This window comes from Struthio camelus, chromosome 20, assembly GCF_040807025.1.
Source record: "Struthio camelus isolate bStrCam1 chromosome 20, bStrCam1.hap1, whole genome shotgun sequence".
Classification (NCBI taxonomy): Eukaryota; Metazoa; Chordata; class Aves; order Struthioniformes; family Struthionidae; genus Struthio; species Struthio camelus.
Window position 1 is genome coordinate 6,140,154 of NC_090961.1, and position 15,032 is coordinate 6,155,185.

The window sequence follows — 15,032 nt, forward strand, 5'->3', positions numbered from 1 at the left end:
GTCAGCTGTTAGGTTGGGGCCTCCTTGATCTGATCTCTTATCTCCAGGATCTAGTGGAGGGTTTATATTAACCAACTTGGAAACGAGCTTGTTTAATCTGCAACTGGTCGTTTGGTCCAAGCTTCAGAAAAGCCAAACTAAATAAGGGTGACACAGGGTGTAGTTTCAGAAGATTTATTTTTGGTCTTTTCAGTAGACTGGTGCTGCTCTTCCTCACTGTTTTTATCTCTCCGTTACAGTTTTCATTTTCACGCAAACAGCAGTGAGAATTTGTTTTTTATTTAAAAGTGCAGCCTTTGGCAGGAACAATAAGTCTAGCATAGAGTTACAATCATCTGTATTTCCTTTTAAAAAATTTATTAAACAATGATTTTTAAAAAGTTAAAAGCTGCCAAGAACATGTAAGGGGAGGGAGGAGAAGAAAGCAAATATCTGGAATCCAGAAATTGTGCATAGAGCAAGAATCACAACAGTATCCAGAAGGTTGATAGAGTCCCAGCTACCTCTAGATCCTGGCATCCTACTGCATGCTTGTAAATCATTCCTATTTTGCAGGCTTGAGATTTTCTACATCAGGAAAACACACCCAATCGTCCCATGAGACAAAGCTGAAACATACGCAGAAAGATCTGCAAAAATCAGAAAGCCTGAGCAGCAGCACGAAGATAGATCCTCATCCACAATGGTCTGGAAAGACTTGCAGAGCTCACAGTTTAGTCAGCAGTTTCCTGAACCTGCAGGTTCAATTTCCCTTAAGCCTTCCTCAGGGGCTGTAAAGGCCTAACAGCAGGCCTGCTTCTGCACTTTGTGGACAAGACAGACAGCCACCTGTTCAGAGATTATGCTCCAGATCTGACCCAAGCAGGGATTTATCAGGGAGGGGCCCTAAAGTAGCTTTAATCAGCCTCACTTGAGCTGGCTGGTGTTGCACTCTCCACCTCTTCAGGATAGGTTTGCAGCTTCCCTTTTTTAGATCAGGGCTGTGACTTCACTTGCTGCTTGCCTTTTTTTCCTGTGGCTAACCAGTAAGTCTTGGAGGGCAAGGAAAAGCCTAGCAAACTAGGAAGGGAGGAGGAAGACCCAAGATATTAAAAGCAGCAGTGGGTTGATAGCTTTTCCTCAGCTGACAGACTTCGCAGAACTTGTTCTTTTAGGTTCTGTAGAACTTATGCCTTTAGGTTCTGAGGACCTCAGGGCTCAGGTGGGTTTTTAATCCATCATGGTTGCAGAGGCACCCTCCAGTCTGCCTTCTGGTTTAGAAGCATCCTGTGGAAAATTTTGTCTTTGCCTTGTAGCCAGGAGCCAAAAGCTGTCATCTGGAGACAGTTCTTGCCTATTTCTAATCTCGCTTCTGGTAGGAGCCAGTAGGATGCTGCCTGCATGGTTTATCTGCAGACCATGTTCCTGCTGACAGCTTATGTTTGAGATTTTATCATGTCCTCTCAGCAGGCAAGCTGTAGTGGAAGGGCCCAGTAAACTGGCCTCCAGAACAGAGGGGCACGCTAGCCCTACTGATTTCAGGGAGGTAGGGACTCCAGCCAGTTATTTTTGCAAGTTTAAAAACTTATGATATGCACTTAAGTTCAAGGTGAAGCCCAAAGGAAAGTCCTTGCTGAACTTAGCAGCTAAAGAAATACTCCCTTAGGACCATCCCAACCTCAGCAGCAAGCAAAGGTCTTAGAGGAGAGCAAGACCCAGGCACATCATGCTGGCTGAGCAGAGTCTTACTCCTGGGGCTATTGAGACCTGGGACTAAGATCTGCTTAAAGGGCACTAGAAAAGGATCATTAACAGCTCACTTGGCTCAGACTCGTGAAGATCTGACTGCAGGATGAACTCAAGGAGCAGAGAGAAGCCCATCCCTGCAGGAAGCCATGTCCACTCCAAGCATAAAGGCCTTCAAGTAGACCTCTGGTGTCAATGCACCTTCTCATCTTCATTTGGGAAGAGACTAGGCCACAAAGGTGGGAGCCTGACTTGTGTTTTGGCCAGATCAGGAGGGGAAGAACTAGTCCAAAGTCAGGAAGCACAGGATGGAGCAGTGAAGGCACTTAATTCTTTGCACCCATGAAGCTGCTGTCAGGGGCCAGAGCTGCTGCCAGAGAAGCACTCAGCATCTGGCAACGAGACCCCTTAGGAACCTGCAGAGACAAGCACAGCTCTGAATCCACAAGTTGGGAGGAAAGTAGCTCCTTGTCGTCTAGGAAATGCAGAGAGGGCAAGGGAAAGAGTAAGATCCCAGGATTTTTTTCTTTTTGGTCTCACATTATACTTTGTGCTACAGCTTCTCTCTAACAAATCAAGCTGGCTAAGGGATGTAGCAGAAAGATGCGAGCTGGGTGGGGGGTCCCCAGCTTCCCTTGCTGTTCCTCTAAGGCAGGTTAGTTGAAAACTAAGACCGTCCAAAGTAAAGAGTAACAAAGCACAGGTAACCTCTGTTACAGACCAGCAAAGCAAACAGTTCCAATTTTCCAGCCTGTCCTCTTCAAGGGAGGCTGGCTATGTCTCTCTCTGGAGGCGGGCCAGAAGGTTTTGGGTTGCTTTCATTGGCTTTTCCTTCAAACATCATGACCCTGCAAGACAGCAGATAATATAGATGAAAAGAACAAGTCCATCTTCACCCATCATTAGGGGTATACTTCACCCATCATTAGGGGTATATCTCGTCTGCTGAATGTAATGAGCCTTTGCTTCCTATGCAAAGGACATCCCACAACTAACAGGACAGAAAGCCAACAGAGGGCAGTGCTGGCAGCTTAGCAGGCAGCTTTGCTTTTCCAGCAATCTCCAAGAGCGGGTTTCCCAATGCCCCAGCTGGTTTTCCTCCCAAAGCACAGAGGATTAGCATGTTTGCTTTAGACAGCCATTTCCGAATCCCCGGGCATGCACTGCATGCCAAGCACTCCTGATGCATAAAAACATATACCATCCCTGGCCCACCTCATACATAATGACACTGCACAACATTTGAAAGAAACAAAAAAAAAAGAATCAAGCAAGCAGCTGCAGCCAGGCAAGAGGGCAGAGACAAGGAGTAAGGGAGTAGCCAAAGGAATCCTAAGCATTTTGCAACTGCCAGCACTGTCTTCCTCCCTGAGGACCGCAGCCATGCTGGGAATGTCAGCTGCCACGCTGGATCAAAAGATTTCACTGCTCTTGGGACAAGTTTTACATCTCTGCTCCTGCTTCAGAGTCCAACAGACAATGGGGTGCCTGTTTGTTAGCAAAAGGGATCCACCTGTGAAAGCTGCCGCAGTTTAGAGGAAGGATGGAAGATATGGGACAGGCTGAAGGCTCAGCCTGCTTCAGGAGAGAAAGAAGGAAGCAGGGGTGTCAGAAGTCTGTCTGTGCCTGGGAGAACACCACCTTAACACGCAGACCCAGGGCAGTCAGTGCAGAAGAGGAGAGACACATGGCTAACGAGTGTCTACCAGCTCAGAGGGAACATGTGACAGGTGGGCACAGGATCCTTCCTCCCAACCTGCCCAGAAAGCTGGCTGCATTACTAAAGCTGCCTTCAGAAAGGGCCAAGGGGGATGGAGGGGAGCAACTCCTATTCATTAGTTAAAGACACAAAAGCAGGGCCAGCCTGCTCTGTGGTTGTAAAAGGCAAAGCCAGGTTTCAATGAGGCGAATATGGAGCCAAGAGAGCCCACCCCACAGCTAGCAGCAGCCAAGCTAGTGTTCAGAAGCCATTTGTTACAGCAGGACTCAGAGCCCCGTTGAGAGGGCAGAGGAGGCCGTGGGAGGCCAGCGCTGGCAGCTGAAAACCACAGAAAACCTCTACCAGCACAAGCCAGCTGTTTTAAGCATGTGTCCCCTCTCCACCTACTCTCACACTGCCTCGCTCTCCAAAACCAGGCAAGGACAGAGCATCCTATTGCAAATAGGAGCCAGCCCTGCTGGGCCCTCATTCACTGCTCAAGTCCTCACACCATTCACAGGCAAAGCCTGTGTGCAAAGCCAGCAAGAGCCACAGGGAAGAGGCAAGAGGTCCTGCAAAGCTGAGTGCCTGCATGCTCTAGGAAAAGGAGGAGAATCACTTGCACCGATCATGTAGGAGGAAGCCTGCTCTAGCACATAGCAGGCAGCTTTGCCATGAACACCTGCCACTGCCCAGCCCAGCCGCACGGGCCAGCTCTAGATGGTGGAATCCCATCTAGGATCTCAAGCTAGAGGCCTTGTACAGTGGAAGGAACTTGCCCTCCATGAGAGTCCTCCTCTCCCTTCCATGAAGGCCTAGCCCGCACAGCTCCACCTCTACCAGCCAGAGCCCAGGCAGAGCAATTTCTGTTTCCAGGCTCCCCCAACACCCCAGCTCAGATCCTAGGTCTTCCCCATTCCATCCCAAAGGCACTCACAGTTTAAGTACAGCAGAGCGTTTGCCGAGCATTACATTGACGAAGTCCTGGTACGAGATGGTCTCACTAACCCCTCCAGTCACCTCAGAGATCATCTTCTTCAGTTCTAGATGGGTCTTTGGAGCCCCCATTTTCTCCATCATCCTTTTGACAGACATCAAATCTGCAAGAGCAAGGCAGTCAGTGCTACTGAGATGCAATTACACCAAGCACAGACCAATCCTAGGATGCAGGCCTGAGTTCCCAACTCAGACCACCTCACCTATGTACTCTGGGGCTGACAGTCAGCTGAGAGCCAAAAGAAGCCCTCCAGTACAAACCATCACTTCCTATTTCCATAGCTTGAGAATAAAGCACCATACATACCAGAGAGGGTCAATTCTCAAAATGCTCCAGAGACACTTAGGAATGCTACTGTCTAGCTCAGAGAGCGGTGCCAAGAACAACAGGGATGTGGAGGAGGGAAGCAGCGTTAAAGTCGGAGACAAATTGGCTCCATGGAACAGATGCCCCTGCCCACCACCACAGGTCATTTCCTTCAGGTTATTCTCACTGTGCAGTGACCTGCGGCCCCTTCCCTCCCGGAAACAGCAGGGCAGTCCGGAGTCTGGCCTCCTCCAGGTTCCCCACAGGCTTCATTTCAGCTCAAAAAGAGGAGGAGGGAGCAAGGCAGTAGCCTCCTGGAAGGGCACAGCATGTGAGTGCTTACACTGCAGTGTCACCTCCAGGCCTTGAGAAGCCTTTACATAACCAGGGCTGAGGGAGCCTTTCCAGACCCAAGCCAGGGCCACTTAGCTGACCAGATTCACAGCCCAATTCTCATTCTTCACTCCCAAAGTAAAGAGCTTGTCTGCAGTAGAAAGGCTCATGGTTTTACACAGCTTCTTCCTCAAGCCAGCGAAAACCCAGGACCGTCCAAACCCTACAGCTTCCCAATTTTGAAAATACTAATGACTGGAAAGGAGAAGGCCTCAGTGGAGAAACAGGGAGAGGGGGAAAAAAAGCATTCAGAGAAGGAAGCAAAGGAGTCAAGAAAGACTCAGGAGGAGGACAAGACTCGGAGGAGCTGAGGTCTTAAAGCAGGTGAGGAAAGACTGAGAACGCTTAAAGGCTGGGGCTGGAGAGCTGAAGAAGTGCCTGCTTGGGGATCAAGAGCCAAGCAAAGTTGGACATAGGAGCAGCCCACAGGTTTCCCTCCTCAGCAGCAGTGAAGAGAGGAAAGCAGCAGATCTAGCAGAGTGTCTCAGCAGGCTGTTGTCCTTCCAGCCCAGTAACAGCATCCCTCAAAGAGTCACTCACCAATCTCTCCTTGGTTATTCAGGTCAAACTCCATGTACTTCTCTGGAAGAGACACACAGAAGCAAGTTAGCAGGTCAGAGCAGCTCCAGCAGGGAGAACACGAGCAGTAGGGGTACACAGGGCTTGGGAGCGCTGCCTGCTTGGACCAATGAAACAGAAGATTTGGGGATAAGACTGACATACGGCCAGAAGCAAACTGTTCCGAAGGATATGGTCTCAAGACCTGGTTTGAGCACCCTTATCTCAAGTCCAGGGCTCTAGAGTTAAGTGCTCTTTAATTGTGGTTGCTTTTCATTTAAGCTGAAGGAAAACACTGGCACAAGAACAAGTAGGTATCAGCTGGCCATGAACAGCTTTAAAATGTTTCCAGCCAGAAAAACAAAGCTCTGGAACAACCTCCCAGAAGGAGAAGCAAGAAAAACAAAACCCTGAGCACTTCTCAGATGAGGCTTGATTGGATTAGGAGAGGAATTAAATGACGTAGTTTCCTGCAATAGCAAGGGACAAACTACGGTCCTCCCAACCCTGTGCTGCACTCAGGGCAGCACCTGCCAGCAGAGATGCTCAAAGACCGCATCAAGAGGGTGAAGCTGAGAACATGCCTAGGAGCTGTAATGCTGGAGCAGGCTATTTGCCTCTCCAGCCTAGTGTCACAAACCTCTCTGAACCTGGCAGCTCTAGCATCCTCAGAGAAAGCAGTGCCTGCCCAAGAAGGTCTGATCAGCTTTGTAGGAAGAAAGCTGGCATGGCGTAGCAGACAGAGTGCTAATCTGAGTCAGGAAATCTTGATTTTAGCCCTGTGCTGCCTCCGATCTTGGGAGAGGCACACTTCCACATCCCGCCCCTTCACTTCCCTGCTAGTTGTTCCTCATTTAGACTAAGCTCTTCAGACAAGGATTTGTCTTACTTAAGGAACATATAGCACCTAGCACCACAGGGGGGCCCTCATCATCTTGGTTCAACTGAATGGAAAGCACAAGATACCTGCTGCCACCATCCATCCAAATTTAGCTGGAGAAATCCCCACTTGCCCTGCAGTTAGTGCTCAGTCCCCAGAACTGCCTCAAAGGACTCATCGCTAAGTGAGAGCTCCAAGGCTCAGGCTTTTTCGCCTGTGGGCGTCCTCGCTACAGGCCAAAGCTGTTCATGCTTTCAGCAGAAATAATAGCTCCCTTGAAGCATCAAGCCACCAATCCTAGATGAAATTGAGGCAGTCACACATGTGCTTAGAGGCCAGAAGTCATGCTTAATGTGGAACTGACCCTCCCCATACTCTGCCCCACTGTAATGGCCTTGCCCAAATGAACTGCTGCCTTCATGGGCAGGTCAGGCATCCCTGGGGACACAGACCCTGCTCTGCTGTGCCCAGCATGTTTTTTCTCCTCAGATGACATGTAGCCAAAAGTGCAAAACACAGAGGCAGCTTTACATCATCATGCTCTAAGCTTCAGCTCACTATCTTTGCCTTCCATCTCAGCTGCAGTGATTCGGTAGGACAAAACCCTGCTGTGGTCCCTCCCTTCATAAATACATTTACACACATACCAACTGCACAAGGGCTCCCAGGACTCTTGGTGGGGAAGGCAGCGGAAAGGAAGGCAGAGAAGAAACACCCTCCCCATCATCACACAATGAGCTGATTGTTGGAAGAGCCGGAGGCGGCTTTAGAGAGCAGGACAGGCCATGGAGGCAAACGCACGAGGCAGCGGGAACAGATGCCAAGGGCTCTCATTACAGGGAATTCTGCGCCTGTAACTTAACTGCAATGTTTGAAGAGATTTCTGCAATTTTCCCGATTGCGACAGGAAAATAATTCAAGGCTGCAGCAAAAAGCCAAAGCCATACAAAAGGCAACAGAAGGAGGGGGAGCACAGGAGGAAATCAGGCATCCAGCTCCTCCACGTCTAGAAGGGTAAAGGATCACAATCCCCCAGCCAGCTTCTTCCACACTGGATAGCAAAGCCAAAATAAAGGGAAGTAGCAGGCAATGCCTGAAATGGAAGCAGGGTCAGGCTTTATTTAGAGCCAGGCAGAGGACAAACCTCAGAGGGCACTGTGACGCAGAAGGCATGTTTTCCTCAGAGGTCACAGGGAAAGGAACTGCCTTCAGCTGCTTCTTGAAGGAAAAGTGGATGCACTCAGAACAAACCTGCCAAATCTTGTCCTTTAACTACCTTGTAGACAAGCCTCAGAGGACATCCCCCTCTCCCCCAAAAAAACCACACTCTCTCCAAATCCAGGCTTTTCCAGGTAATTTCTGTATCCTCTGTCCCAGCACTCGATATAGACCTAAGCCCCAGACTTGCTGACACTCTGGAGTTACAGACAGGCTTTGGACAGAAAACTAGAAGCATTACTGCTGGCCCTGTTACTGAGGGGCTTGGGAAGGACCAGATCAGACTGAAATAAACTTTTGGGGAGGGATAAAGGCCTCAAAACCCCTTTCGGCAAGCAGTTGAGATCCCTCCTGTATGGGAAGAGGTCCTCTAACTCACTAAAGGAAGAATCTAGCTAGCGTGTCATCCACTGTGCCAGCTAGTTTTCCCTTGATATCTAGGCAGAAACTTTCCTCCTTTGCTGATCCCTGGGGTTTTTTGCCCACACTGCAGGTTTTGCTGTAATAACAACATGACCAACAACAGTCAGGATATCTGCACAGTGACATGACCCTGCCCTGCCCGGGCAAGCAGGTGAAGTGCAAAGACTCATGTGGGAAAACTACATCTCAGAAGAGTTTTACTAAGCTCCACATACAAAGCAGGGTTTCCCTCTCAGCTCAGCCACTTATATTATTCAGCAGAAAATCCTAGGCTGGTTAGATCCAACTGCTGAAAAGAATAATCTCTTCAGACCAAAGAGTCAAGCTGAAAGAAGACATGGAAACCCTCCAATTCTCACCTTTAAACACTGCCAACTTCTCCTCCAGGTCTTCTTCATCACTGAACTTTGGGTCACAGAGAAATTCCTAAAACAGAGAATATCCCCAAGGTTAAAGACAAAGCAAAACACCCTCGCCAGCATATACGACAGCAACATTACCCAAAAGAGCTAATAAGCAATTCCCAGAGAGCCACATCTGAGCTACAGTACCAGGAGGCTTAAAGATGGGTTGAATCCCTCCATGCCTTGTCATTAATATTCCAGAGGAAGGGGAATGCTTCTAGGGCTTCAGATTTCGAAGCAGCAGCTTCAGGGAAGTCTGGATCCCATATGTCCTTGTAATAGCTGCATGAAACTCCGCTCTTCTTGCTCACCCAAGGTTGCAGCTCCCCAAATCTCTGCTCAACAGGCAAAGCATGTGGATCAGGCACCTATTCCCAGCAAGGGCTCCCACTCCTTGCACAAAGGACAGTGATCTCAGAGGTTTTAAGCTCTTGGATAAACTCTCCAGGCTGGCAAATAGAACAGAGTTTGCAGAACCTCATGCACCCAACAGGGAAGGCAGAACACAGCGGGTATTTTGAGGGAAGGAACAGGACTCCCGCTCTCAGGCTGTATATGCTTTTTACCCCCTACTCGTGCTGGAGAGGAAATCCTGGGTCAGTTCTGGTTAGATGTCCCTAGCCCCCACTTCAAAAGCCTCCAGGTACCCAAAAGAACAGACCCCAACATCCACAGCCAGCTCTACTACTGTGCCCTGCCAGCAACACACTCCCTGCAGCTGGCAGCTACAGGTCTTGCTCCTGTCTCTACCATCCCACAATGCCTAGCCCCAGTGAGCCCAGCAGTTTAATGACTTGCTCTATGTTCAGCCACACCACTGCATTCTTCAGTGCAGAAATCATTAACATCTGCACAGCTTATGTACTGCTTTTCCAGGATAAAACCCCTCCAGGGGGTTGGAGTGAGGCTGTTCCCTTTGCTGTGCATGTTTCTCATTGCTATGTTATCCACGTTCACAAGGCAGGCAGGACTGGTTCCCTAAGAGACTAGGGCCTCTGGCTCTGGTAGTGCTGGGACTGACATCTGCATCATCTGTGATTGATAAGACACCTCCACTCTCCCACCCACCATGGAAGGCCCTTCTGTGGGCACTAGGGTATCAGGACTGCAAGAGGTTCCCACAGCCATAAGCAGCCCAAGTGCCCTCCATTCCCTAAAGCATGTTCCTCATTTCTTCCAGAGGGAAGAATCAGCTATCCCCAAGTGCAGTGAGTTGTGCCAGTCTGGCTGCTGGGCCAGGTAAAGCTCAGGGGACACCATGAGCCCCCAAGCTGATGCCATGGAGCCAGCCCCAAAGCTTTCCATGCTTGATCTTTGCCTGCCACTGTAACCCTGTAGCCCATGCTCAGGACCCCTTCATTCTGCACACCTGGAGTCAACTCCCCTCCTACCCAGCTGGGCAGGGACACCTGCACCTGCCCAGGAAGCCCAAATGCCTCACAAGCCTTCACTGTCAGTCACTGCTTTGGTGAATCCTTTACGTGCAACTGAACTAAGGTTTTCTAGAAAGCAGAGGTAGATAGAAGTGTCTGTCATCACCTTCTCCCATCTCACAAACTCCACATGGGACACCACCAACTAGTGTGACACAGACTTCCCCCATCAGCATGGGTGGCAACTTAAGCTGAGCCATGGGGAAAAGCAATGTTCCCCAGCTCCTCCTTTCTCACTCCTTAGCAACTTGCTTCCATTTATCTCAGTTATTTCTACCCAGGGGTATTGTTTGCCAGCCCAACGCAACAGACCCAGTTCAGCTTTGAGATTCAATCAGCAGCAGAAGTCACTGGAAAGCTGAGTCTTGTTACCTATTGTCACTGCTACTAAACAGCCTCTGTAGAGGGAACTTGCCAAGTGTCATCAAGAATCAAAACAGAGCCAGAGAGTCTCCTGGCTACCAGTGCATGGCCTCATTCTGCCCTGCAGGAGCAGTGGATAACTTGCATCTACTAGCAGGGGAGAGGCTGCAAGAGTAGAGAGCAGTATTTCTCCACGTGCAAGAAGCAGCACAGAAAGAGTGAAAATAGAAGGACGGCTATAGCTAGAGGCTGCATCCAGAGGACAGCTGCCAGGGACCGGTGCTTTGGGGCTCTAACAGCCCTTGGCAGGATGGCACAAGAGCAGGATGAGCTAAACTGGGCACACCCCCAGCACCCAGTCCCCTTGCATTTCATCCGGTGGGGAACTCAGCAGCCCAGTGTCACGGGTCTGCTCCAGACTGAAGGGCGCAACAGGGGTTTTCATTTCAAAGGCATTCCACCCTCGACATTGTATACAAGTTTCTCCGAGACTGCGATAAGGCAAACACACTCACAATAGTGCAGAGGAATTCAGTCCCCAGGGCCCAGTGACTCAGATTCAGCTCAAGCAGCTAAAGGTCCTCCCAGAGCCCTTTGCTAAAGCTCTAACTTCAAGGGGCACATACTATTAATAAGAGCAGCCTAGTAAGCCCCAGTGTCTCCCCTGCTCCTGCCCTGAACAGAGCCTTTATTGGGCAAAGAGACTTTTGCAGACCAATACATTTGGTAAAACAAGTCCCAGCTACCTGCAAGACAACCTGAGCAAAGCCAGATCCTTCCTCAGTCCCTAGAGGAAGGCTCCCACTGGCAGGCCAGGCTCTCACATTGCTGTTTAAGCACCTGATGCCAGCCACGCTGCTGAGGCTGGGAAGGGGCTGAGGGATGCTCGCGCCTGCCCTGGGTTTGAGAAGCAGGCACCTGTTCTCCAGCAGGCTGAATTCCTTCCCCGCAGCTCTGCGCATTAAAGGAGGGTAAAATGAGGTTGAAACTAATCTGTGCTGGATTAGACCTGCCACCTTGATGCACGAGGCTGAACAATGTGATTGCCATTCCCCAGGAAGAGGGAAGAGCCAAGAAGGGGTCCCAAAGGAGCGCTTCAGGCTGGAGGAATTCAGTAGTAGGAAGACTCAGATGTCTTTCAGCAGCACGTGTGCACTCAGGACATTGCCTGCCAAAGACCCCTATCCCACAGCAAGAGCTCTGTGGTAGAAACCAGCCAGGATAACAGGGCTGGGAAGGGACTCATTGTTGGGATGAGGCAACGAGATTAGCCTGATAGCAACCTAGACTGTGGGATTACTTTTTATTAGGAATAGTTAATGTTTTGCAGCCCCAGGGCTCGGGAAACTCCCTCCTTCCCCCATTCCTAGCTCCAGCCAGGATATCCACCCAAGCTTGTGTATCAGCTCTGCATCACAGGGAGGTGTGAGCCCCTGTTGTACAGCTGGTCACAGCACACTCCCCCACCTCACCCACGCAGGGGGGAGGCACTGAGCTGCCAGGCAGAGAGCTGGCAGGGCCAGCAAAGCACAGCAGCGTGGGGTTCACTGCCCAGAGCCGCTACAGCACAGTGGCTTCTCGATATCTGCAGGCAGCTGATATGCGTGTGGTTAGCAGCTTGATTTCTAGCTGCTAGAATCCCCTCTCCTAGCACTGAGCCAACATGCAAGGCAGCAAGGACACACAAGCAGCTCCTGCCTCCATCAGCTGCAGAGTTATGCGGCTTGTTTCATTTTCGTCATCCAAACCTCACCCATGGAGGGAGCCTGTGAAAACTTAGGGCGACTTAGGGGAGAGGATGCCAGCCTGTCCCTCAGCTCAGCCCTAGGGTGCAGGGCTGGCACATTTGCACAGGATCCTGGGAAGCACAGCTTCCCAGCCTCAGTCCTACAGCTCCTACAAGCTGAAGGATCATGCGTCCACCTGGTACCAGGGAGATGCTGGAGGACAGCTCTAAAGCAGGCAAAACTGCAGCAGTAAGCACAACACACTTCCTTCCTCCTTGACCCAATGTTCACTGCTGCCCTGGCTACAGGGATATTTTAGACCCATCTGCACTTCTCCTCAGCAAAGGAGGAAGTTTCATGGCTGAGGAGGAGTCTTTAAAATGTGCTGTTTAAAGCCAGCCAAGTGCTCTTGCCACAGCACCTCCTGATTTCCAATCATCTAATTCCCTCTTTAGTGACCTAAAATAAACTTCACCTCAGCTAGTCTCTTAGCCTTGCCTAGGAGGAGCGTACTGGCACTTTTTATTGACCAGTTAATGCAAGGGCTAGGTATGCCCGCAGCTGTCTCTGGGTCATCTTGCTCAGCTTTGATTTCTCCACCTGTAACACCAAGGGACCACCAAAGGCAGCCAGAAATAACCTTATGCATCTCCCATCCTTGACTGTTTCAAGGGTAAAGCCTTCTTCTCATGTGCAGAAGCTCAAAGGGCTTCTCAGCCAGGAGGGAAGTTGAGCAGCCTCCATGGGCTACGTCAAGCCAGGGGACAGGGCCAGACCAAAGCTCAGCCCTCCCTCACCACCAGGGAGAGGACCTTGCCTGACCCTGGCACAGAGGGCACGCAGCCCAGTGTACTTTGGACTAATCCACAAGTCGCCAGTCCACCCACCCAAGGCTTGCAGGACTTCCAGTCATCCCAGGCTCCGCACTCACTTCCTCTGCCATGATTAGAGAGGAGAAAGGCTCAAGTCAGCTCTTCCAAGTAGCCAGAACACCTCACTCCAGGGAGAGGAAATCAAGCACGTTGATACAGCGGACAGGGAAAGTAGAAAGCCCTCCTGGAGAACAATAGTGCCTATTCTTGCCCAAAAGGACTTTCATGGCAGGCAGCCATAGAGCATCCACAGCACGGGCACACAATGGGCCCTCTCAGACCTGCCCCGGCCCTCCAGGGCCAGGCTGCAGGGAGCTGCTGGAGGAAAAGCCATCTATCAAGAGGACACCGCAGGTGGAAAGCCGGTGGACAAAGCACCATTAGCCCCCTGTGCCGGGCCATCACCTTCCTTCTCAAGCCATTAGCTGCACCGCCGTCAACCCTCTCCGCGCAGCAGGGATGCCGCTCAGGGCCAGGCTGGCACGTGCCACAAGGGACAACAACTCCAGCTGTCCCCATCCTCCTCTCTGCCATCTCCCTGCCCAACAGCACACCCCCAAAGCAGCACAGAGCCCCCGGGCACCCCGGTTCTGCACGACACGAAGGGGGCAGGGGGAAGACGACGCAGCAGGGCTCCACACGTGGCCTGCCCCCACCCGGGCGCTGTCCCCTGCCGGGACCCCCCACCAGGGGCAGGCAGCCACCGGCCGCCTCCGGGGGCCGGATTCGGGGGGAGGGCGGCGCGGGCAGCGCCTCGACGGGGCCCCGCACCGCAGCCCGGCCCCACCTGGTTGATGGCCTCCAGCCGGCCGTCCTGCGCCGGCCGCCGCGGCCCCCCGCCGCTCGGGCGGCGCGCTGCCGCCATGTCGCACCGCCGCCCTCCTCCTCCTCCTCGCCGCCGCCGCCTTAAGTAGGGGCGGGCAGGGCCGGGCCGGGCGGGCGGTGCCGGGCCCTCCGCCCCCCGCCGTTAACCCCTTCCCTGCTCTCTCTCCCCCCCCCCCCCACGCCGGCTGAGAACGGGCAGCTCATCACACCCCGCCACCCCTCACTTCCGCGAGGGAAGGGGGCTGCGGGTGAGGCTGCCGGCGCTGCCGTCAGGGCGGCGGTGTGATGAGCTGCCCGTTCTCAGCCATCAGCGGCTCAGTGCGTCAGGCTCCCCACTCTCCTCCCCCCCCAATAATAGGAGTGTTTATTGTTTCGCGCTGGGGCGAGACCCTTGGCGCAGACCCTGGCCGGAGAAGCCAAGACCGAGTCACCCGCTGTCCAGCAGCTGCGCTGGGAGCAGGGACCTGCCCCGGAGGGACGTGTCAGCCAGGGAGCAAGTGGGGGCTTTGCAGGCGGGATGCAGCACCCCGGGCCTCGCCGCACTCCTCGCCTCCCATCTCGTGCTCCTGGCCAGGGCTCCAAGCCTCCTGTTGCAGGGCGCGCTGCACCCGGCAGGGCAAAGCTCCTTGCTGCAGCGCGGGGCCGTGTCAGCCACGGGGTCCAAGCCAGGCACCCTGCACCTCGGAGAGCTTGCCGGGGTACCGCAGGTCAGTGCACCCAGCTGCCGCTCCGAGCTGTTTCCAAGGGGTCCTTCGGGAAGGCAAGCCTGTTACCCTCAGGGTTAAATCCGCTGGCCAGGGTCTTGCTGGAGAATTGCAAATTAAAAAGAAAGGTGGGAAAGCAGCATCGCTCTCAGCTTCCTTCCCAGCAGCGTTGGACAGGACGCACACGTCTGCCTGAAATGGGAAAGTCTCCCTCTAGCGCGCGCAGCCCGCGGCGCTCAGCGGTGCTGTCCTGCTCCAGCTGCGTGATTGCACACAACTACTTTGGCTCCGGGATCTGCAGGAGCATCTCCCCCTGCTCCCACGCTGTCCTGCACCCTGCCTCGGGGCCCCGACCAGCTGCGGGGGGGTAACGCGTGCTCCCCTGGACTCGGGCTACCCGATTCCTCATAGCCTGAATGTGCGCACCCGTCACGGGGGAGCGTTTGGTCTGGTCGCCGCTCTGCAAGCCTGTGTTTGGGGCAGCTCCACTGCTCGCAGCTCCGTG

At 52.6% G+C, this 15,032-nt stretch overlaps 1 protein-coding gene across 1 annotated transcript; it reads right to left on the reverse strand.

Moving 5' to 3' along the window:
- Nucleotides 1–158: 158 nt before the first annotated feature.
- On the reverse strand, nt 159–13,903 carry AIF1L (allograft inflammatory factor 1 like). The gene is made up of 5 exons (XM_068914365.1): nt 13,786–13,903; nt 8,559–8,625; nt 5,661–5,702; nt 4,362–4,524; nt 159–2,573 (listed from the first exon to the last, which is right to left on the reverse strand). The coding sequence occupies exons 1-5, from the start codon at nt 13,861–13,863 to the stop codon at nt 2,486–2,488; spliced, it is 438 nt and encodes a 145-aa protein (XP_068770466.1). The 5' UTR covers nt 13,864–13,903; the 3' UTR covers nt 159–2,485.
- Between the last annotated feature and the right edge of the window lie 1,129 nt (nt 13,904–15,032).